Source organism: Manis javanica, chromosome 14 (assembly GCF_040802235.1).
Source record: "Manis javanica isolate MJ-LG chromosome 14, MJ_LKY, whole genome shotgun sequence".
Taxonomy (NCBI): Eukaryota; Metazoa; Chordata; class Mammalia; order Pholidota; family Manidae; genus Manis; species Manis javanica.
Window position 1 is genome coordinate 66474158 of NC_133169.1, and position 16418 is coordinate 66490575.

Genomic DNA, 16418 nt, shown 5'->3' on the forward strand with positions numbered 1-16418 from the left:
ATGTGGGAATTATGTCACAGGTTTTAAAAATATTAGTTTTCCAATATTTTAGTTGATGTATTAATGCGAGAATTAAATTTTTTACGTACTTGCACATTGTGAAATAATTATGTTAATTATGATAATTAACACAGCCATCATCTCACATAATTACCATATTTTGTGTGTGTCATTGGAAAACAGGATCTTCCTTCTAAGAAAATCTCAAGTACACAATATATTAGTGTTACTTATAGTCACCGTGGTGTATATTAGTTCTCCAGAAAACTGGAGTTACAGGCAGGCTCATACTGAAAGCCACGCCTTAACTAAATATAGACTCTCAAATGAAAACCACCATTGGAATCAGCACAGGGATGGGTAGGAAAACCTGAACTGCAATTGACTAATTGCTGGAGACTCAGTTTTGCACTTAGTTTGTACAACTCTTAGAGTCACAAATGCCAGGGAACTCAGTCAAAGTGATGCTGATATCTCATGTCATTTTGATTTGCGAAACCATGATGATTAATGAGGAGGAGCATCTCTTTAAGTGCCTTTTGGCCATTTGTATTTCTTCTTTTGAGAGAAGGTCTGTTAAGGTCTTCCACCCATTTTTTAATCAGGTTATTTATTTTGTTGGTGTTGAGGCATAGGATTTCTATGTATGTTTTGAATGTTAACCCCTTACAGGAGAAATCATTAATGAATATATTTTCCCATAGTGTAGCTTGTCTTTTTGTTCTGTTGATGGTGTCCTTTGCTGTACTGAAGCTTTTAGTTAGATGTAGTCCAACTTGTTCCTTTTTATATTTTGTTTCTCTTACCTGCGATGTGTCCAGAAAAAAAATTGCTCCTGCGTATGTTCAAGAGGTTTTGCTTATATTTTCTTTATAGAGCTTCATGGATCAATGTCATCATTTAGTACTTTAATTGATTCTGTGTTTATTTTTATGTTTGGAGTTAGACAGTAATATAGTTTCATTGTGTTGTATGTAGCTGTCTAGTTTTCACAACAAAAGTTATTGAAGAGACTATCCCTCATTGTATTTTCATGGCAACTGTATTATATATTAATTTACCAGAGATTATTTGTGCTCTAGTCTCTTCTATTGATCTCTGGGTCTATTCCTACATGAATACCATACTGGTTTATTTACTGTAGCTTTGTCATATAGCTTGAAATCAGGAAACATACCCTCAGCTTTGTTCTTCTTTCTCAAGATTGCTTTGACTATTGGAGTCTTTTGGGGTTTCATGTAGATTTTATGGTTATTTGTACCAGTTCTTTGAAAAATGTCATTGATATTTTGATATTTATTGTATGGAAGCTGTATATTACATTGCAGACAATGGGCATTTTGACAATAATAACTCCTCCTATCCATTAGCAAGGTATAGATTTCCATTGATTTTTGTCCTTTGTATTTTCACTCATGAGTGCCTTAGAGTTTTCAAGGTAGATGTCTTTTGCCTCCTTGGTTAGGTTTATTTGCAGGAATTTTATTCTCTTGGATGTTGCAATTGTAAATGGAATTGTTTTCTCGAGTTCATTTTCTGCTATTTTATTGTTAGAATATAGTAATGCAACAGATTTCTGTTTATTAATTTTATGTCTTGCAACTTTGTTGAATCCAGTTAATTTTCTAATACATTTTTGTTTAGATTTTAGTGTATTCTATATGTAGTATGATTTCATCTGCAAATAGTGACAGTATTACTTCATCCATACCAATTTCATGTTTTTTAACTCTTTATCATTTTCTGATTACCTTTACGAGGACTTCCTGTACTTCATTGAATTAAAGTGGAGAGAGTGGACATCCTTGTCTTGTTCCTGATCTTAGAGGAAAAGCTTTCATGTTTTCACTACTTAGTATGATGTTAACTTTGGGTCTGCTGCATATGGCATTTACTTTGTTGAGGTTTGTTTCCTCTAGAACCATTTTATTTGTAATTTTTAATCATGAGTGGATATTGAATTTTTTCAAATGATTTTTTAGCATCTATTAAGGTGATCACATGATTTTTATCCTTTTTTGTAATATAGTGTGTCACATTGTCTGATTTCTGAACAGTGCACCATCCTTTAATCTTTGAAATTAACCTGACTTTGTCATGGATGGAACTTCTGATATATATTTGAACATGTTTTGCCAATATTTTGTTGAGAATTTTTGTATCTATGTTCATCAAGGATATTGGTTTATTGTTTTATTTTTGTAGTGTCTTTAATTTGTTTTTTGGAATAATGCTGCCCTCAAAGAATAAGTTTGCAAGGTATTGCCTTCTCTTTTACATTTTGCCATACTTTTAAAAAGTTCAGTATTGTGTTTTCTTTAAATGTTTGGTAGAAATTAGCTGTGAATCTGGCTGGTATTGGAATTTTTCTACTGGGAACTTTTTGTTATTACAAATTCAATTTCATTTCTGGTTTAGATTTTCTGCTTCTTTCTGGGTCAGTCTTGGATGTGCTCTCTTCAAGGAACTTTTCCATTTCTTCTTCCAAGTTGTCCAACATATGGGCATATGATTATTCATAGAATTCTCTAAAAACTTCTCATATTTCTGTTGTGTTAGCTGTAACTTGACATATTATGTTGAGTATTGTTTTCTGGCATTATATTAGGCTTATATGTAGGATGTTTAATGTACTCCTAGGAAAATTAAATTTTTTAAAATTTTTAATGAAAAATATTATTTTCTTGTTTGAGGGTATTGTTAACATGTCTTTTATGTCAGGTTAGTTTATCATGCTATTCAAAATCTGTCCTTTCGTTGATATTACTCATATTCTTAAAGAGATGTTAGATGAAAAGTATGTCAGCCTGGGGTTCATTAAAACTATGGTCATCCCTGAGGCCATCCAGGAGGAAAAGTGTGGCTTAACAAAACACAATGCACATCCTTAGATGACAAGGTTCTCACTGACCAACCCGACAATCACACATGAAGTAGGAACACAGTCCACAACATCCATTTCTTTCTCTTACTGGAATGAGTAATGTGGGTTGGTAGCCTTTCTCTGAAACATCAGAATTCACCTAAACTTGGGAGTATCTTTCCTCCTCAGACATGTTCCCAAATGTTGCCAATGTTATTCTGGAGCTCTGATATAGTTTTTCATGGCAGATATTTCCAGATCAATAGTTTTGGTGAAGGGACTAATTCCCAGACTATCCATCTTCTATGACATCACTTCATTTCCTTATAGTTTTACAGATACTATTTTTCCTGGGAAACTTTTACTTTGCTATATACTGTGGAATGTTGTTCCTTTATCTTCTTCCTTATATTGTTTAAATGAAAGTGTGCAATCAAACTTATTCTTTGTCCTTTCTATGTTTTTTCTCCAGCTGATTTTCAGTTTTACTTTTTACAACTAGGAGTAATTTTACCATGATGTGTCTTTGAGAAGCTTTCTTCATGTTTATTTTGCTTACAATACATTTATCTCAGACATGGTGGTTTATAGTTAATATCAAATTTGTAAAACTTTGGCCATTATTTTTTCAACATATTTCTTCCCCTTTTTCTTACTCTTCTCCTTTGTGGATTATATGTAAAATCATCTAATTTTAGTTGATGTTTTACATTTAAAAACTCTTTTGCATTTTTTATTCCCAATCGTTTCTATAACTGTAATTTCAGCTTCATTCTTTTGTTTTGCAATGCCTAAAATGCCATTGTCCACAAATATATTTTAACTCTAAAATTCTGATTTGGATAAAACATCTGGGTCTTTTAAAATTTAAACTAAACTATAGACCTCATGGGCAGTTTCTTTGTCCTCCTTCTTTTCTTTTCTTTTTTCTTTTTTTTTTTTTTGCTCTCATTTCAATCCAGCATCCAGTTATGAGATGGAATCATTGTGTTCAATTCACTATGTTGCATGGTATTTTGTGATCATGTTACCTATTGTCCTCACATCTGTGACCAATTTTCAGTCTTCCCTGTGTTTCATGACCATTAGTTCATTTTTATGGAACACAGTGGTCAATGATTTTACAGAATGCTTCCCCTTTTGTGTCTGATGCTTTCTCATGATTAGATTTGAGCTATAAGCTTTGGGAAGAGCAATACAGAAATGACGCTCCCTTCCCTTCCGCTCTGTCACTGTATATTTTAGATTGAGTTCATTAACACTGAATATGTTAATACTGATAGTTTGTTGAGCTGCTGTCTGATGTCACCACCACCATATACATATGCTAAGCAAAAGGACCGATGTATCTTAGGCCAGCACCTGGCTACGGAAACAAGACCAATGACATAGGTGTGAGAAAAATGGCCAAGGAATGTAGCCTCCATGACAAAGAATCTCAAAACATAACAGTAAAATTATAATGTACAACATTTGGCTTAAGAGAAATGGGGATATTACGATTGATGGAATGAAAGTGAAAATTTGGATAAAATCTGGAATATCAGCACAAACGTTATGTGAGTAGTTTCATTTTTCTGAATTTATTATGAAAATTAATATTATATTTAATTGGAGAACACTTCTATCTACTCTTGTAAAAAAAAAGAGGCATGTATTCCAACATTCTTCATGTACCAACTGGATAAGCCAAATGGGAATATATGGAAATGCTGAAATGCCCCCAGATTGTTGTTTTGGAATAGATAAATATACCTGGTGGAATGAAAGAGATTAACATTTTAATACATAACATGTTAGAAGCCCAGTTTTTTTTTTTTTGCAATTTTTTAGACTCCATATTCCACATCTGGGGATAATGCTACCTCCTATCCTTAAAACTACATAAGTACATCTTTAAATGGTGAAATCAATAGTGGACAATCTGATCTGAAAATAGTGGTCTTCCTCTAGATGCCTTGGGCCCCAAAGATCCACACTCAGATTTGATTTTGGAAGTGCCTATAACACGTCCTTGTACAGGATGGAACCTGTGGGAAAGTCTGTGAGAAGCTTCTAACAGGGACTTCTTGAATTTATACCATAGAATTTTCAGTGGAGAGATACTAGCTTGGTATTTCCCTTAATGATATTGTAGTCTGGCTGAAGGACCTACAGTAATCATAAAACCTAAGATAGCCCATGTATTTGGTGGATATTGAATACTCTAATGGGGATGGTGGTGTCCAAAGGAGTTCCACAGTAAAGTGGAAATGGATTCTGCAAGAACATGCTACCAGGTATTGAAACCACTCAACTTATTCATAAACTGACAACATCTTTTTTATGAAACTGACATTGGAACCACCTGAGGAACTTCTGAATCCTGTAGTCTCATGGGCAGTCCTATGAACAAATAAATATGAACAACAAAGAACTGCCTGGTTTATGGTTTGTCATTGCAACACGAACAGGCACCATCCTTCTGGGGAGCCATCCACAGTGATAGAAAAGGAAAATCACATCAGCTGGGGTGCTGAATTACATGTTGTTTCTCCTTATGCCTGGGCTGTTACTGCTTCATGGCCAGTGATTATGGGCCTGTCAAAAATAATATATTTGTTGAGCAATGGAATAATTGTTTGTTTAAGTAAAACCCTTGTTGACGATGTACCTTGAAAATTACCATAGGAATTTAAGGCATCAGAAGACCCCTTCACAGCATTGGAAGTTGATTGGAATTGAAAACAGGGCATCCTGATGCTCTCATGGAGGTGGCCACTGAGTTCATAAAATGATAGGAAATGGAAGAGCTGCTGTGATGGAGAGATAGTCTGATATTTTCCTTCCATCCTCTGATCACCAAATTCTATCTCCCACATAACTGGAAGTTTGGAATGATGCATGTACACACAAGAGACTTCAAACGGGTCCTGACAGGAATTACAATAAACTCCTGAATGGGCTTGCATACATAGTTGTAGAAGCAACGGTTTACAAAATTCCTGAAATTAAAGATATTGAGACAGCGTTATCACATCAAATGAATATACTATCTTGCATATCATTTTCAGAGTAATGGATTCCTAGACATTTGGTATGAGTAACTGAAATATTTGTTGACAGAAACTGGGGAGTGACAGGCATGAAATGCTGTCTTATAACTTTCATATATCTCAGATTCACACCCAATAAGAGGAAGACTAATGGAAGGTCCCCTAAATAGATTCCTCTCCTTTCTTAGGACTTGTTGGGAGGGGGAAGGAGAAGACACTGCTATGACTGCACAATTATTCTATACAAGACTTCAACTTTATTTTGTACAAGAATACCTCAACCCTTTATTTCAACCAGGATTTGTTGCCCCAGCCAACACTTCACCAGTGGGTGCTTGAAGAGAAGATGTTCTCTAGAGAAGAAACCACAACTATACTCTAAAATTTTTTGGTATTTTTAACGGCCTGATGGAGCAAATTATGCATTTGCTTCATCTGGAAACACTGGAGTTTATAGTAAAATCTACATTGTTTAATGGCTGAAAGGGCCTACAAGTTCTGTACTTATGAATCCCTACCCTATATGATAGGAATGGACCAAAGGTGACAGTAGCCCAGTAGAGTTCTCATGAAATAGACCATCACAACAGGTGAACTAAACACCTCTTCCAAAGATGGAAGAGTGTACAGTATATTTTATGTTAATTTTATCTCCAAAGTTTACCTAAATGTTAGCCACTAGTGTCTCATGCATTTAGGGACACATGCACATACTATATTTGATAAAGAAAATATCATCGAACTCTTTTTGTCATGTTTCAAATCTCTGTGTAACTCTCCTCCATGGCAAATCGGTGGGCTATGCAGAAATCACTAGAAGAGATATTTGGTCATCTAGCATTTAAGGTCTAGATGAATGATATTCAATTATGATAACATCTGTATGCTCTCAATAAAAGTGGATGTACTACTTCCTAAATTAATTATGTAACTCCTTTAAGTATACCAAGTCACACAAGATGAACTGGTGATAGACTTTCTTAAATATAGAAATAATATTAGGAAAGAACTGTAAAAGTATTAGACTGAGAAAATAATTCTAAAACTATTGGCATATCTAGCTTGATGTCTAGCCAACTGCTTAGAGATGCACTGTGTGTCCTGGTGGTCAGGAACCTGGATTTACTGGTTTCATGATAGTGCTGATTGTACGGTCACTCAGGCTCTCGTCTGGTTTAATTAGCTGAATATTACAGTGGTAGGAGCAATTTGTACCATTTAATTAATTATTAACAGTGGAATAGTCTCATTTAAATATTGGGAAGTATTTTATGCAAACCTGAGTCAAAAGTTTTGTGTTGATTTTATGTTTTTAAGTCAAATCAATGACTTTAAATAAAAAACAATTTATAGCATTAAAAGTATAAAATGGGGTAGTAATTTATTGATTGTGAAAGTATTTATTAAGACACTTTATGAATTATAAATAATAGCATAAAAACTAGAAAAAAAACTTAGATAACCAAAACTAACCAGAAAGTAACAATCATTTCCCAGCTGAAAGAAAATCAGAAGAAAGAAGCTTTGGCCAGAGTATCAGCTTATGCTTGAGCAAAGAGATGTTCCCGGGGCAAGGAGACCACAGCAGGCCTTCTAAACACTGGGTGCTGCCATGATAAGGTCTGAAGTGGGTCCACAGGCATGGTCCATTCTCCTGAAATTGACACAAGGAACTTCTGAGGACATTTCAGCCTTGGAATTTTTAATAATTGGTAATTCAATGTGCTTGTTAAATTGTTCCACAGTGAAAAGTACAGTATATATTTTTTAATCACTTTTGCATTCTAAACTTATTATTACCCCAAGCTGGGCACTATTCTTAGTATATTTGTCTTGTTAATATCCCTCTTACTGGTGTCATGGTTATTAAAATATACAATTTTTAAGTTTTTCTCCTAGGATTTATTTAAGATTTTTCTACTCATTCTTCATGACAGTTTCAGAATCACCTTAATATTTTGTCGTATTTGACTTTTATCATTACAACCTTTGCATCAGCTTCTCATCAGGGACTCATCCTAGCATAGGTAATAATTTATATTGTCATATACAATAGCCATTTTCATTTTTCATCCTGTGGCAGCCTATTTTCAAAATTATTGCAGTAATTTCACCACTGATAAGTGTGAATTTGTGTCTGCATTAGACACTTTTGGTTAGCTTTATTCAGATATGAAAGTTGAACACATCTTGTAATTTTTTATTTGAAGTATTACTGATATATGATCTTATATTGGTTTCAAGTATAAAGCACAGTGGTTGAACAGTTACACATATGATTAAATGCTCATCCCCACTAATGTGGTGGCTCTCTGTCAACATAGAAAAATGTTACAGACCCATCGATTATATTCTCCATGTTGTGTTACTATCCCTTTGATAAATGTACATTATAATTGAGAATTTTTTGCCCTCTTTTATCCCCCTCAACTTCCCAATCCATCCACGCCAATTGCCCCCCCATGGTAACCAATAGACACTTCTCAGTGTTTCTGAGTCTGCTGTTTATTCTGTTTTGCTTTGCTTTACAAAAGAAGTTAAGACATATGGTATTTATTTGAGTCTATTAACACACATTTTATAAATTTTTTTATTTATTAAGCTACTATTGACCCATGAACCATTTGAGGATTTGTACTTTCTCAAATTTTATGAAACATATTTCAAATACAATCTCTAAGAAAGTACTTTTGACAATTTAATTAATCTCAGTGGACTGGCCAAAATATCTGCAGAAAACAGGGTATTGAAGAGCCTTTTGCATTTCAGAAAGGTGAAATTACTAGTCTCCTGGGACTTCCCAGGTATACAAATAAAACATTGCCTTTCGGAAGGAGATCACCTCGTATAAGAGAAGAGCCCAATGCACGTTATTTCATGTGGCTTATAGTAAAAGTCCTTTCATCTTCAAGAAAGGACTCTCTGGTTTGTCTAATGAAGGAAATTGAAGTGTGTGATATTGGTCTTTACCGAAGCAAATCTTTGTGAGAAGTACTGATATGTGGGAGAGAGACCTCGTGTCTCATTCATCAGCATATCTGTGTTTACCCTTCCTGCTCATTCCTTACTTGGACTCTATTTTGATTCTTATACCCCATTGGACAAAACAGATTTTTTAGAAAGTATATAGACAGAATTTAATATTTTAGCTTTACGGTATTTCTTATAGCTTGATTATTTCATTTGATTAATTAATAAGCACTCTTCAAGGTAAAAGCTTTGTATATGTTTGCATATTTAATTCAGTAAACCAATTTATACCACATATTTACAGCATATAAGGACATAATTCTTCTCTAACTCATCTGTTTTCAGCATCATCTTATCCCTTTGCAACTGACTACAGGTTTCTGAAGTATGTTAGCAGATACGGACAACCTCACCATCTTCACAGAATTCCTCCTGATGGACGTCTCAAGCTCCCGAGAGCTCCAAATCTTGCAAGGTTTGATATTCTTAGTGGTTTATCTGGGTGCCCTGGCTGGAAATCTACTGACATTTACAGTCATTGTTATAGATCCACATCTTCACTTACCCGTGTACTTTTTTATGGGCAATTTATCCCTTATAGATTTTGGATACATCACAGTTACTGTTCCCAAATCCATCACAAATTCTTTGATGGGTCAGGAAATGATTTCTCTTAGAGCATGTGCTGCTCAGACTTTCCTATTTATTTTCTTTGGATCTGCAGAGTTCTTCTTCCTTGTGCTCATGTCCTATGACCGCTATGTTGCCATCTGTCACCCTCTGCACTATGCGTCCACTGTGAGCCCACGTTTCTGCACACAGGCGTCATGTGGCTCATGGGCCAGTGGGCTGGTCTATTCTGCTGTCCACACAGGGACCATGTTCAGTCATCCATTCACTGAGTCCAATGTGATTCACCAGTTTTTCTGTGATGTACCTCAAATTATGAGCATTTCATCCCAGGCTGTGCAATTTTCTGAGTTTGTGACCATTGCTGTCAGTGTCTGCATTACATTATTTGGCTTTGTCATCTTATTTGCCTCATATGTTCACATCTTTTCAACTGTGCTGCAAATGCATTCTGTGGAAGCCCAGAAGAAAGCTTTGTCCACCTGCTCCCCCCAGATAGCTACACTTACTCTGTTTATAATTTCTGGATTGTTTGCTTCCTTAGGACCTGTTTCAAATTCATCAAGCATTCAAACCCTCCTTACAGCTATGTTCTACTCCATGGTGTCCCCCTTAGTCAACCCCATCATCTTTAGCCTGAGGAACAGGGAGATTAAGTCTGCTGTGCATAGAATGTTAAAGAAAGTTTTCCAGTTCCACAGAAGAGATTTTATTTCTTAACCAGAAATTGATGTTACTCTAATCAGTGTGGGAAAATGTGTTCAAAAATATTAACTTTAATTTTAAAGTTACATATTAGGAGTGTGGTCATTTAATAAAAGAGAGATGGACATATTAATAAATTTGAAGTAAATCATGTGAACAAAATAACTGTTTGAATAAAATGAGCTCGTATTTCTTGTAGCACTTTTTAAACACGAATTGTTATGCAGTATGTAGTGGTATTTTATGTAGTTTCAATCCCATGATTTTGAAAGTGAATAAACATCTAAAATGACAAATTTATTTTCCCACATATGCACTGATTTTTTGTAATGCTGAGATGAAAAATAAGTTCTGTTTCTGTAAGATAATCCATACCTATAGTTTTTCACCTTATCTCTTTATTTCAGTGTATTTTCACATTCTATAGATGAACGTAAAGCATGTAATTTTATTAGATAGCTGCAGAAAATAATGCTTGTATCTGTTAATATGCATAAACATGCACCACATAAATCCTTTTTCAGATTGTCCAACTCTCATAGACTTAGCAAAGTGAAAGTTAATAATTAGTATGCATACTAGGAAACCCTGAATAGCTTCTTATAGACATATAAAACAAAGCATCATAAAATAATATTTGTCACTGCAAACATATAATTGTGATAGTTTTAATTAATGCTTAAAAGACATATTAATCATTTATAAGACAAAGAATAAAAACATGGAGATAAGTTAGTTGAATTTAGTCATTGACCTCCTTGCATATGGAACCTGGTTGCATGTGATGGGGTGAGACACAGGGAAATACAAATTTGGGGCCAGGAGAAGCTAGCCATTATGGTAGGTAAGATAGAAAACACAGCTTCACACACTTTGCATGATTCCTATTAGAGAAAAATATTTGCTGTTCTCTGTAACCTTAACACGTTCTGGTGAAATTTTGTGTAAAATTCCTACTTCAGAGTTGAGTGAAATATTTTTATTCCAGCAGAGGGGAGGCACATATATTTATAAAAAGACATACGAATTCCATGATTTCCAGATACACAATAACCTTGATCTAGCCTAAAATTAAATCTTAAATTGAACAAGCTATGGCATGTCATGATCTACAGCCCTAACTTAACAAACTCAAAGGGAGAACTCCCTCAAATTTAATTGTTGTATAAATCAGAATTCATACTAAATATGGCCATCTGTTTTTCTTTGGTGATCCGTTCATTCTAATAAGTATTACTAAAAATAAATCTCATGTCTGTTTTGTTTTAACCCAATGGGATTGTTGAAGTTGCTGAGTATAACTATTTAATTTATTCTTCCTACAGCATTGCACCTTATAGGACTCACCACATTTCACTTATTCATACCCTAACCAGTGAATATCTACATTATTCCAACTCACCTACATTAAAGGTTTTGTTAAAAAAGATCTCCACCCATTTCTACTCCATTCGTATTCCTCTATATGATGATTACTGCACATCCTTGGAAAATTGGAAACCCAGTTTTCCAATTCTTGTCATTTATGTGTTAAAGTTTCATCTCAGTTGTATTTCAGAATATTAGAGAATTAGAATTTCTTTTAAATGATATACATATTGTACTTAAAAATATGTAAGGGAGTTACTTTATAAATATGTAAAGCTAGTTCTATGCCCATTTTTATTGAGTTATTGAATTTCTGATCATATCACTGTGATTTGAAAATGTTAGCATATAAATTAATTTGTTAATACTACATATATTCCTTTCTTACTTTGAAGAAAGAGAATCAATTCCTACATTTACATGTCTATTTAAGTGGTAGTATCTTCTCTTTGAAGAAAAATGTTTTATTACCAAGAAACAATTTTATCAGAATTTTATGGGTTTCAATATTATTTGAGAAATTTTATCAACCCAAGAGCATAAAAGTATCAAATTTTTTATTTTCTCTGGGATTATGCTGTTTACAGTTTGATTTTAATTATTCAAATTTCAGCATTTTAGACCTGAAAGAATGCAGATGATTATACAGGTGATTTATCTCCTAGAGATGATACAGTTTGTCACTATCTACAAATCCACTTTTCTTTTGCTTTGGGAAAACCCTTAATTAAAATTTAATTTTACCTTGAATGCATACACTATGAGCACTTTATGTTCATTTTATATATTTACTTCTCCATCATAATATTAGTCTGGCTACCTAGAGCTTCCGAAGAAACATTAATTTTATTTACATACTTGTTCTTTTTCAAGTTGAGTAATACCAGGAATATTCTGGGAAAACTGATTTTACAAATATGAGGTAATATCGACATTTTTCAGATAATACTTAGGCATGAAATTAATACATATTAATTGCAAAATTGAAGTATGGAAAGAAATGATATATTTTATGGTTCTCAATAAAGAAGGTCCAAATTTCCTGAAAATAATTGCACATTTATATGTATTTATCCTAAACTTCATTTCTTTCTAATTTTTTTGGTATCAATCTACAATTACATGAAGAACATTATGTTTACTAGACTCCGCCCTACACCAAGTCGCCCCCACATACCCCTACACAGTCACTGCCCATCAGCATAGTAGGATGCTGTAAAATCACTACTTGTCTTCTTTGTATTGTAGAACCCACCCCATACCCCCCACATTACACATGCTAATTGTTATGCCCCCTTTCTTTTCCCCACCCTAATCCCTCCCTTCCCACCCATCCTCCCCAGTCCCCTTCCCTTTGGTAACTGTTAGTTCATTCGTGGGTTTTGTGATGCTGCTGCTGTTTTATTCCTTAAATTTTTCATTGTTCTTATACTCCATATATGAGGGAAATCATTTGGTGCTTGTGTTTATCCATCTGGCTTATTTCACTGAACATAATACCCTCTAACTCCATCCATATTGTTGCAAATGGTAGGATTTGTTTTCTTGTTATGGCTGAATAATATTCCATTGTGTATATGTTCCACATCTTTATTTTTTCATCTACTGATGGACATTTAGGTTGCTTCCATTTCTTGGCTATTGTAAATAGTGCTGTGATAAACGTAGTGGTGCATCTATCTTTTTCATACTGGGTTGCTTGATTCTTAGGGTAAATTCCTAGAATTTCTTTCTAATTTTAAAGGTACACTTGAACACTTTCATTAAATACATTGAGTTTCATGCAATGGTAATAGAATCCATTTCTGCATAGTGAAAAATGCATTGTTATATTAAACCTTTCCTCTCCTAAGATATATCTACTATATGCTTAGCAATTTAGAGTTGTAGAAAAGAAAATGTTTAGCCTCTCCACTTTTTATTATTCTAAATGTTATCTATTATTAACTTCTTTTAGGCATTAACAGACTTAGGGCAGGAGAAGAAAGCAGGTAAAGTTAAATAAAGAAAATTCTAAATGTCTATTTACTGGTAATTGTCATTGATGCTCTATGTGTATAATAAATACACATTTGAAGGCCTTTTTCCAATGTTACACTATTTATCCACATACACAGGCATATATTTTTATCAGGTTTATTGAGTGATAACTGAAAGCCATGGTGTGAAAGAAACCAAACTGTCCATCGAGAGATGAATGGAAAAAGAAGAGTGTCTTGTATATACAATGGAATATTATTAAGCCATAAAAAGAAAGGAATCTTGCCATTGTGACAACATGGAAGTACCTAGAGGATATTATGCTAAGTGTAACAAGCCAGGCAGAGAAAAACAAGTACAATATGATTTAATTTACTTGTGGAAGCTAAAATAAAAACAATACAAAATGAACAAATGAGCAGTATACTCATAAACACTGGGAAGTGACTGGTAGTTACAATGGGGGAGGGTTTGGGATGGAGGTTGGGGAGGTTGCTGGAGATAAAGAGGAACAAAAATTCTTAATTGTAATATAATTTGGTGAATCAGACATCTTATGGATGGTAGTATAGAATGGAGAATACATCTAATGATTCTGTAACTTGTTCTTATATGGGAAGATCATAACCAGACCGGTCAGGGTGAGGATTTAATTATATGGGTAACTGTTGAACCACCATATTGTACACTTGGAACCAATATAAGATTGTATATCGATTATACTTCAATTAACAAAAAGAAAAGTAACATTGTGTATGTTTACAGTGCAAACCATGAAAATGTAAAACCAAATATGTGGTGAATGACAATTGCAATAATGTTGCTAAACACATTACCCCACATAATTACATATTTTTGGTGCATGACGTCTTTTAGAATTTACTCTCAGCAACTTTAAATTATATAATGCAGTATGGTTAATTACATTCAACATGCTGTACATTAGATTCCCAGGAACTATGATTTTTTAATAGTTGTATACATTTATTTTAAATTTTTTATTAAGGTACATTTGACATACACTCTTGTCAATGTTTCACATGAAAAAGCAATGTGGTTACTAAAATCACCCATATTATCAAGTCCTCACACATACCCCAATGCAGTCACTGTCCATCAGTTCAGCAAGTTGCCAGAGATCCACTATGTGCCTTCTCTGTACTACACTGCTCTCCCCATGACCCCCGAACACCATGTGTACTAAACATAATACCCCTCAGTCCCCTTATCCCTCCCTCCCCACCCGCCCTCCCGCACATCACCCCTTTGGTAAGTCATCACTAGTCAATTTTTGGAGTCTCTGAGTCTCCTGTCATTTTGTTCCTTCAGTTTTGCTTCATTGTTATACTGCAGTTGTATAAATTTTAATAAAATCATAGAGCTGTATAACCACTACCACAATCAAAATACAGAACATGTCCACCACCTTCCAAAATTTCCCTGTGCCCTTTTGGTAGAAAATTCCACTTTCCCTTCTCACTGTGGCAACCACTCACCTCTTTCTGACCCTATAGGTTAGACTTTTACAGAATATCCTGTAAATATAATCATGAAGTATACAATCTTTTCTTTAAATTACACTTTTTATTTTAAAATAATTGTAGATTCACATGCTGTTGTTAAAATTCGACCTAATGGTAATGTCTTGTAAAAACTACAGAGAAATACCAGAATCAGGATTAGCTTTGATACAGTCAAGGTATAGAACACTTCCATCACCACAAAGAAGCCCCCCCATTGCCCTTTTATAGCCATGCCTACTTCCCTCCTTCCCAAGCCCATAATCCTCACACCTTGGCAACTACTAATTTGTTCTTTGTTTCTAATTTTGTCATTTCAAGATTGTTCTATAAATAGAATCATACAGTGTATGAAATACTTTGGGACTGGCTTTTTCTTTTAATTTATGGTATCATTGATATACAATCTTATGAAAGTTTCTCATGAGCAACATTGTAGTATCAACATTCATCCATATTATGAAGTTGCTCCACACCCTACTGCAAAATCTGTCCATCAGCATAGTAAGATGTTATAGAGCCATTACTTGTCTTCTTCCTGCTGTACTGCTTCCCTGTGATCTAATTATATTATATGTGCAAATTATAATGCTCCTTAATCCCCTTTTCCATTCCCTGCTTGCCAACCCTCCCCAAACCCTTTCGTTTGGTAACTGCTAGTCACTTCTTAGAGTCTGTGAGTCTGCTGTTGTTTTGTTCCTTCAGTTTTGTTTTAACGTTCTACTCCACAAATGAGTGAAATTATTTGGCATTTGTATTTCTACAACTAGCTTATTTCACTGAGCAAAATACTGTTTAGTTCCAAGCATGTTTTTGCTAATGGTAGGATTTGTTTTTCTCTTATGGCTGAATAATATGCCATTGTGTGTGTCTATTACATCTACTGATGGACACTTAGGTTGCTTCCATATCTTGCCTAATACAAATAGCGCTGTGATAAACATAGGGAACCATATATATCTTTTTGAATCAGGGATCTTGTTCCCTTTGGGTAAATTCCTAGGAGTGGAAGTCCTGGGTCAAATGGTATTCCTATTTTTAGTTTTTTAAGGAAGCTTCTATTGCTTTCCACAATGATTAAACTAATTTACATTCTCACCAACAGTGTAGGAGGGTTGCCCTTTCTCCACATCCTTGCCAGCATTTGTTGTCTCTTGTCTTTTGGATGATGGCCATCTTAACTGGTGTGAGGTGATATCCCATTGTGGTTTTAATTGGCATTTCTCTGATGATTAGTGATGTGGAGCACCTTTTCATATGCCTGTAGGCCATCTGAATTCATTCTTTCGGGAAAAGTCTGTTCAGATCCTCTACCCATATTTTAATCAGGTTATTTCTTTTTGGGTG

At 34.4% G+C, this 16418-nt stretch overlaps 1 protein-coding gene across 1 annotated transcript; it reads left to right on the plus strand.

Moving 5' to 3' along the window:
* The first annotated feature begins 9255 nt into the window (after positions 1 to 9255).
* Positions 9256 to 10218, plus strand: LOC108388151 (olfactory receptor 14I1-like). Its single transcript, XM_036994980.2, has one exon. The coding sequence runs from the start codon at positions 9256 to 9258 to the stop codon at positions 10216 to 10218; it is 963 nt and encodes a 320-aa protein (XP_036850875.2).
* Positions 10219 to 16418: the final 6200 nt, after the last annotated feature.

What these genes read in the sequence shown, in the direction of transcription:
- LOC108388151 (XM_036994980.2), top strand. Translation starts at nt 9,256, where the DNA reads ATGTTAGCAGATACGGACAACCTCACCATCTTCACAGAATTCCTCCTG.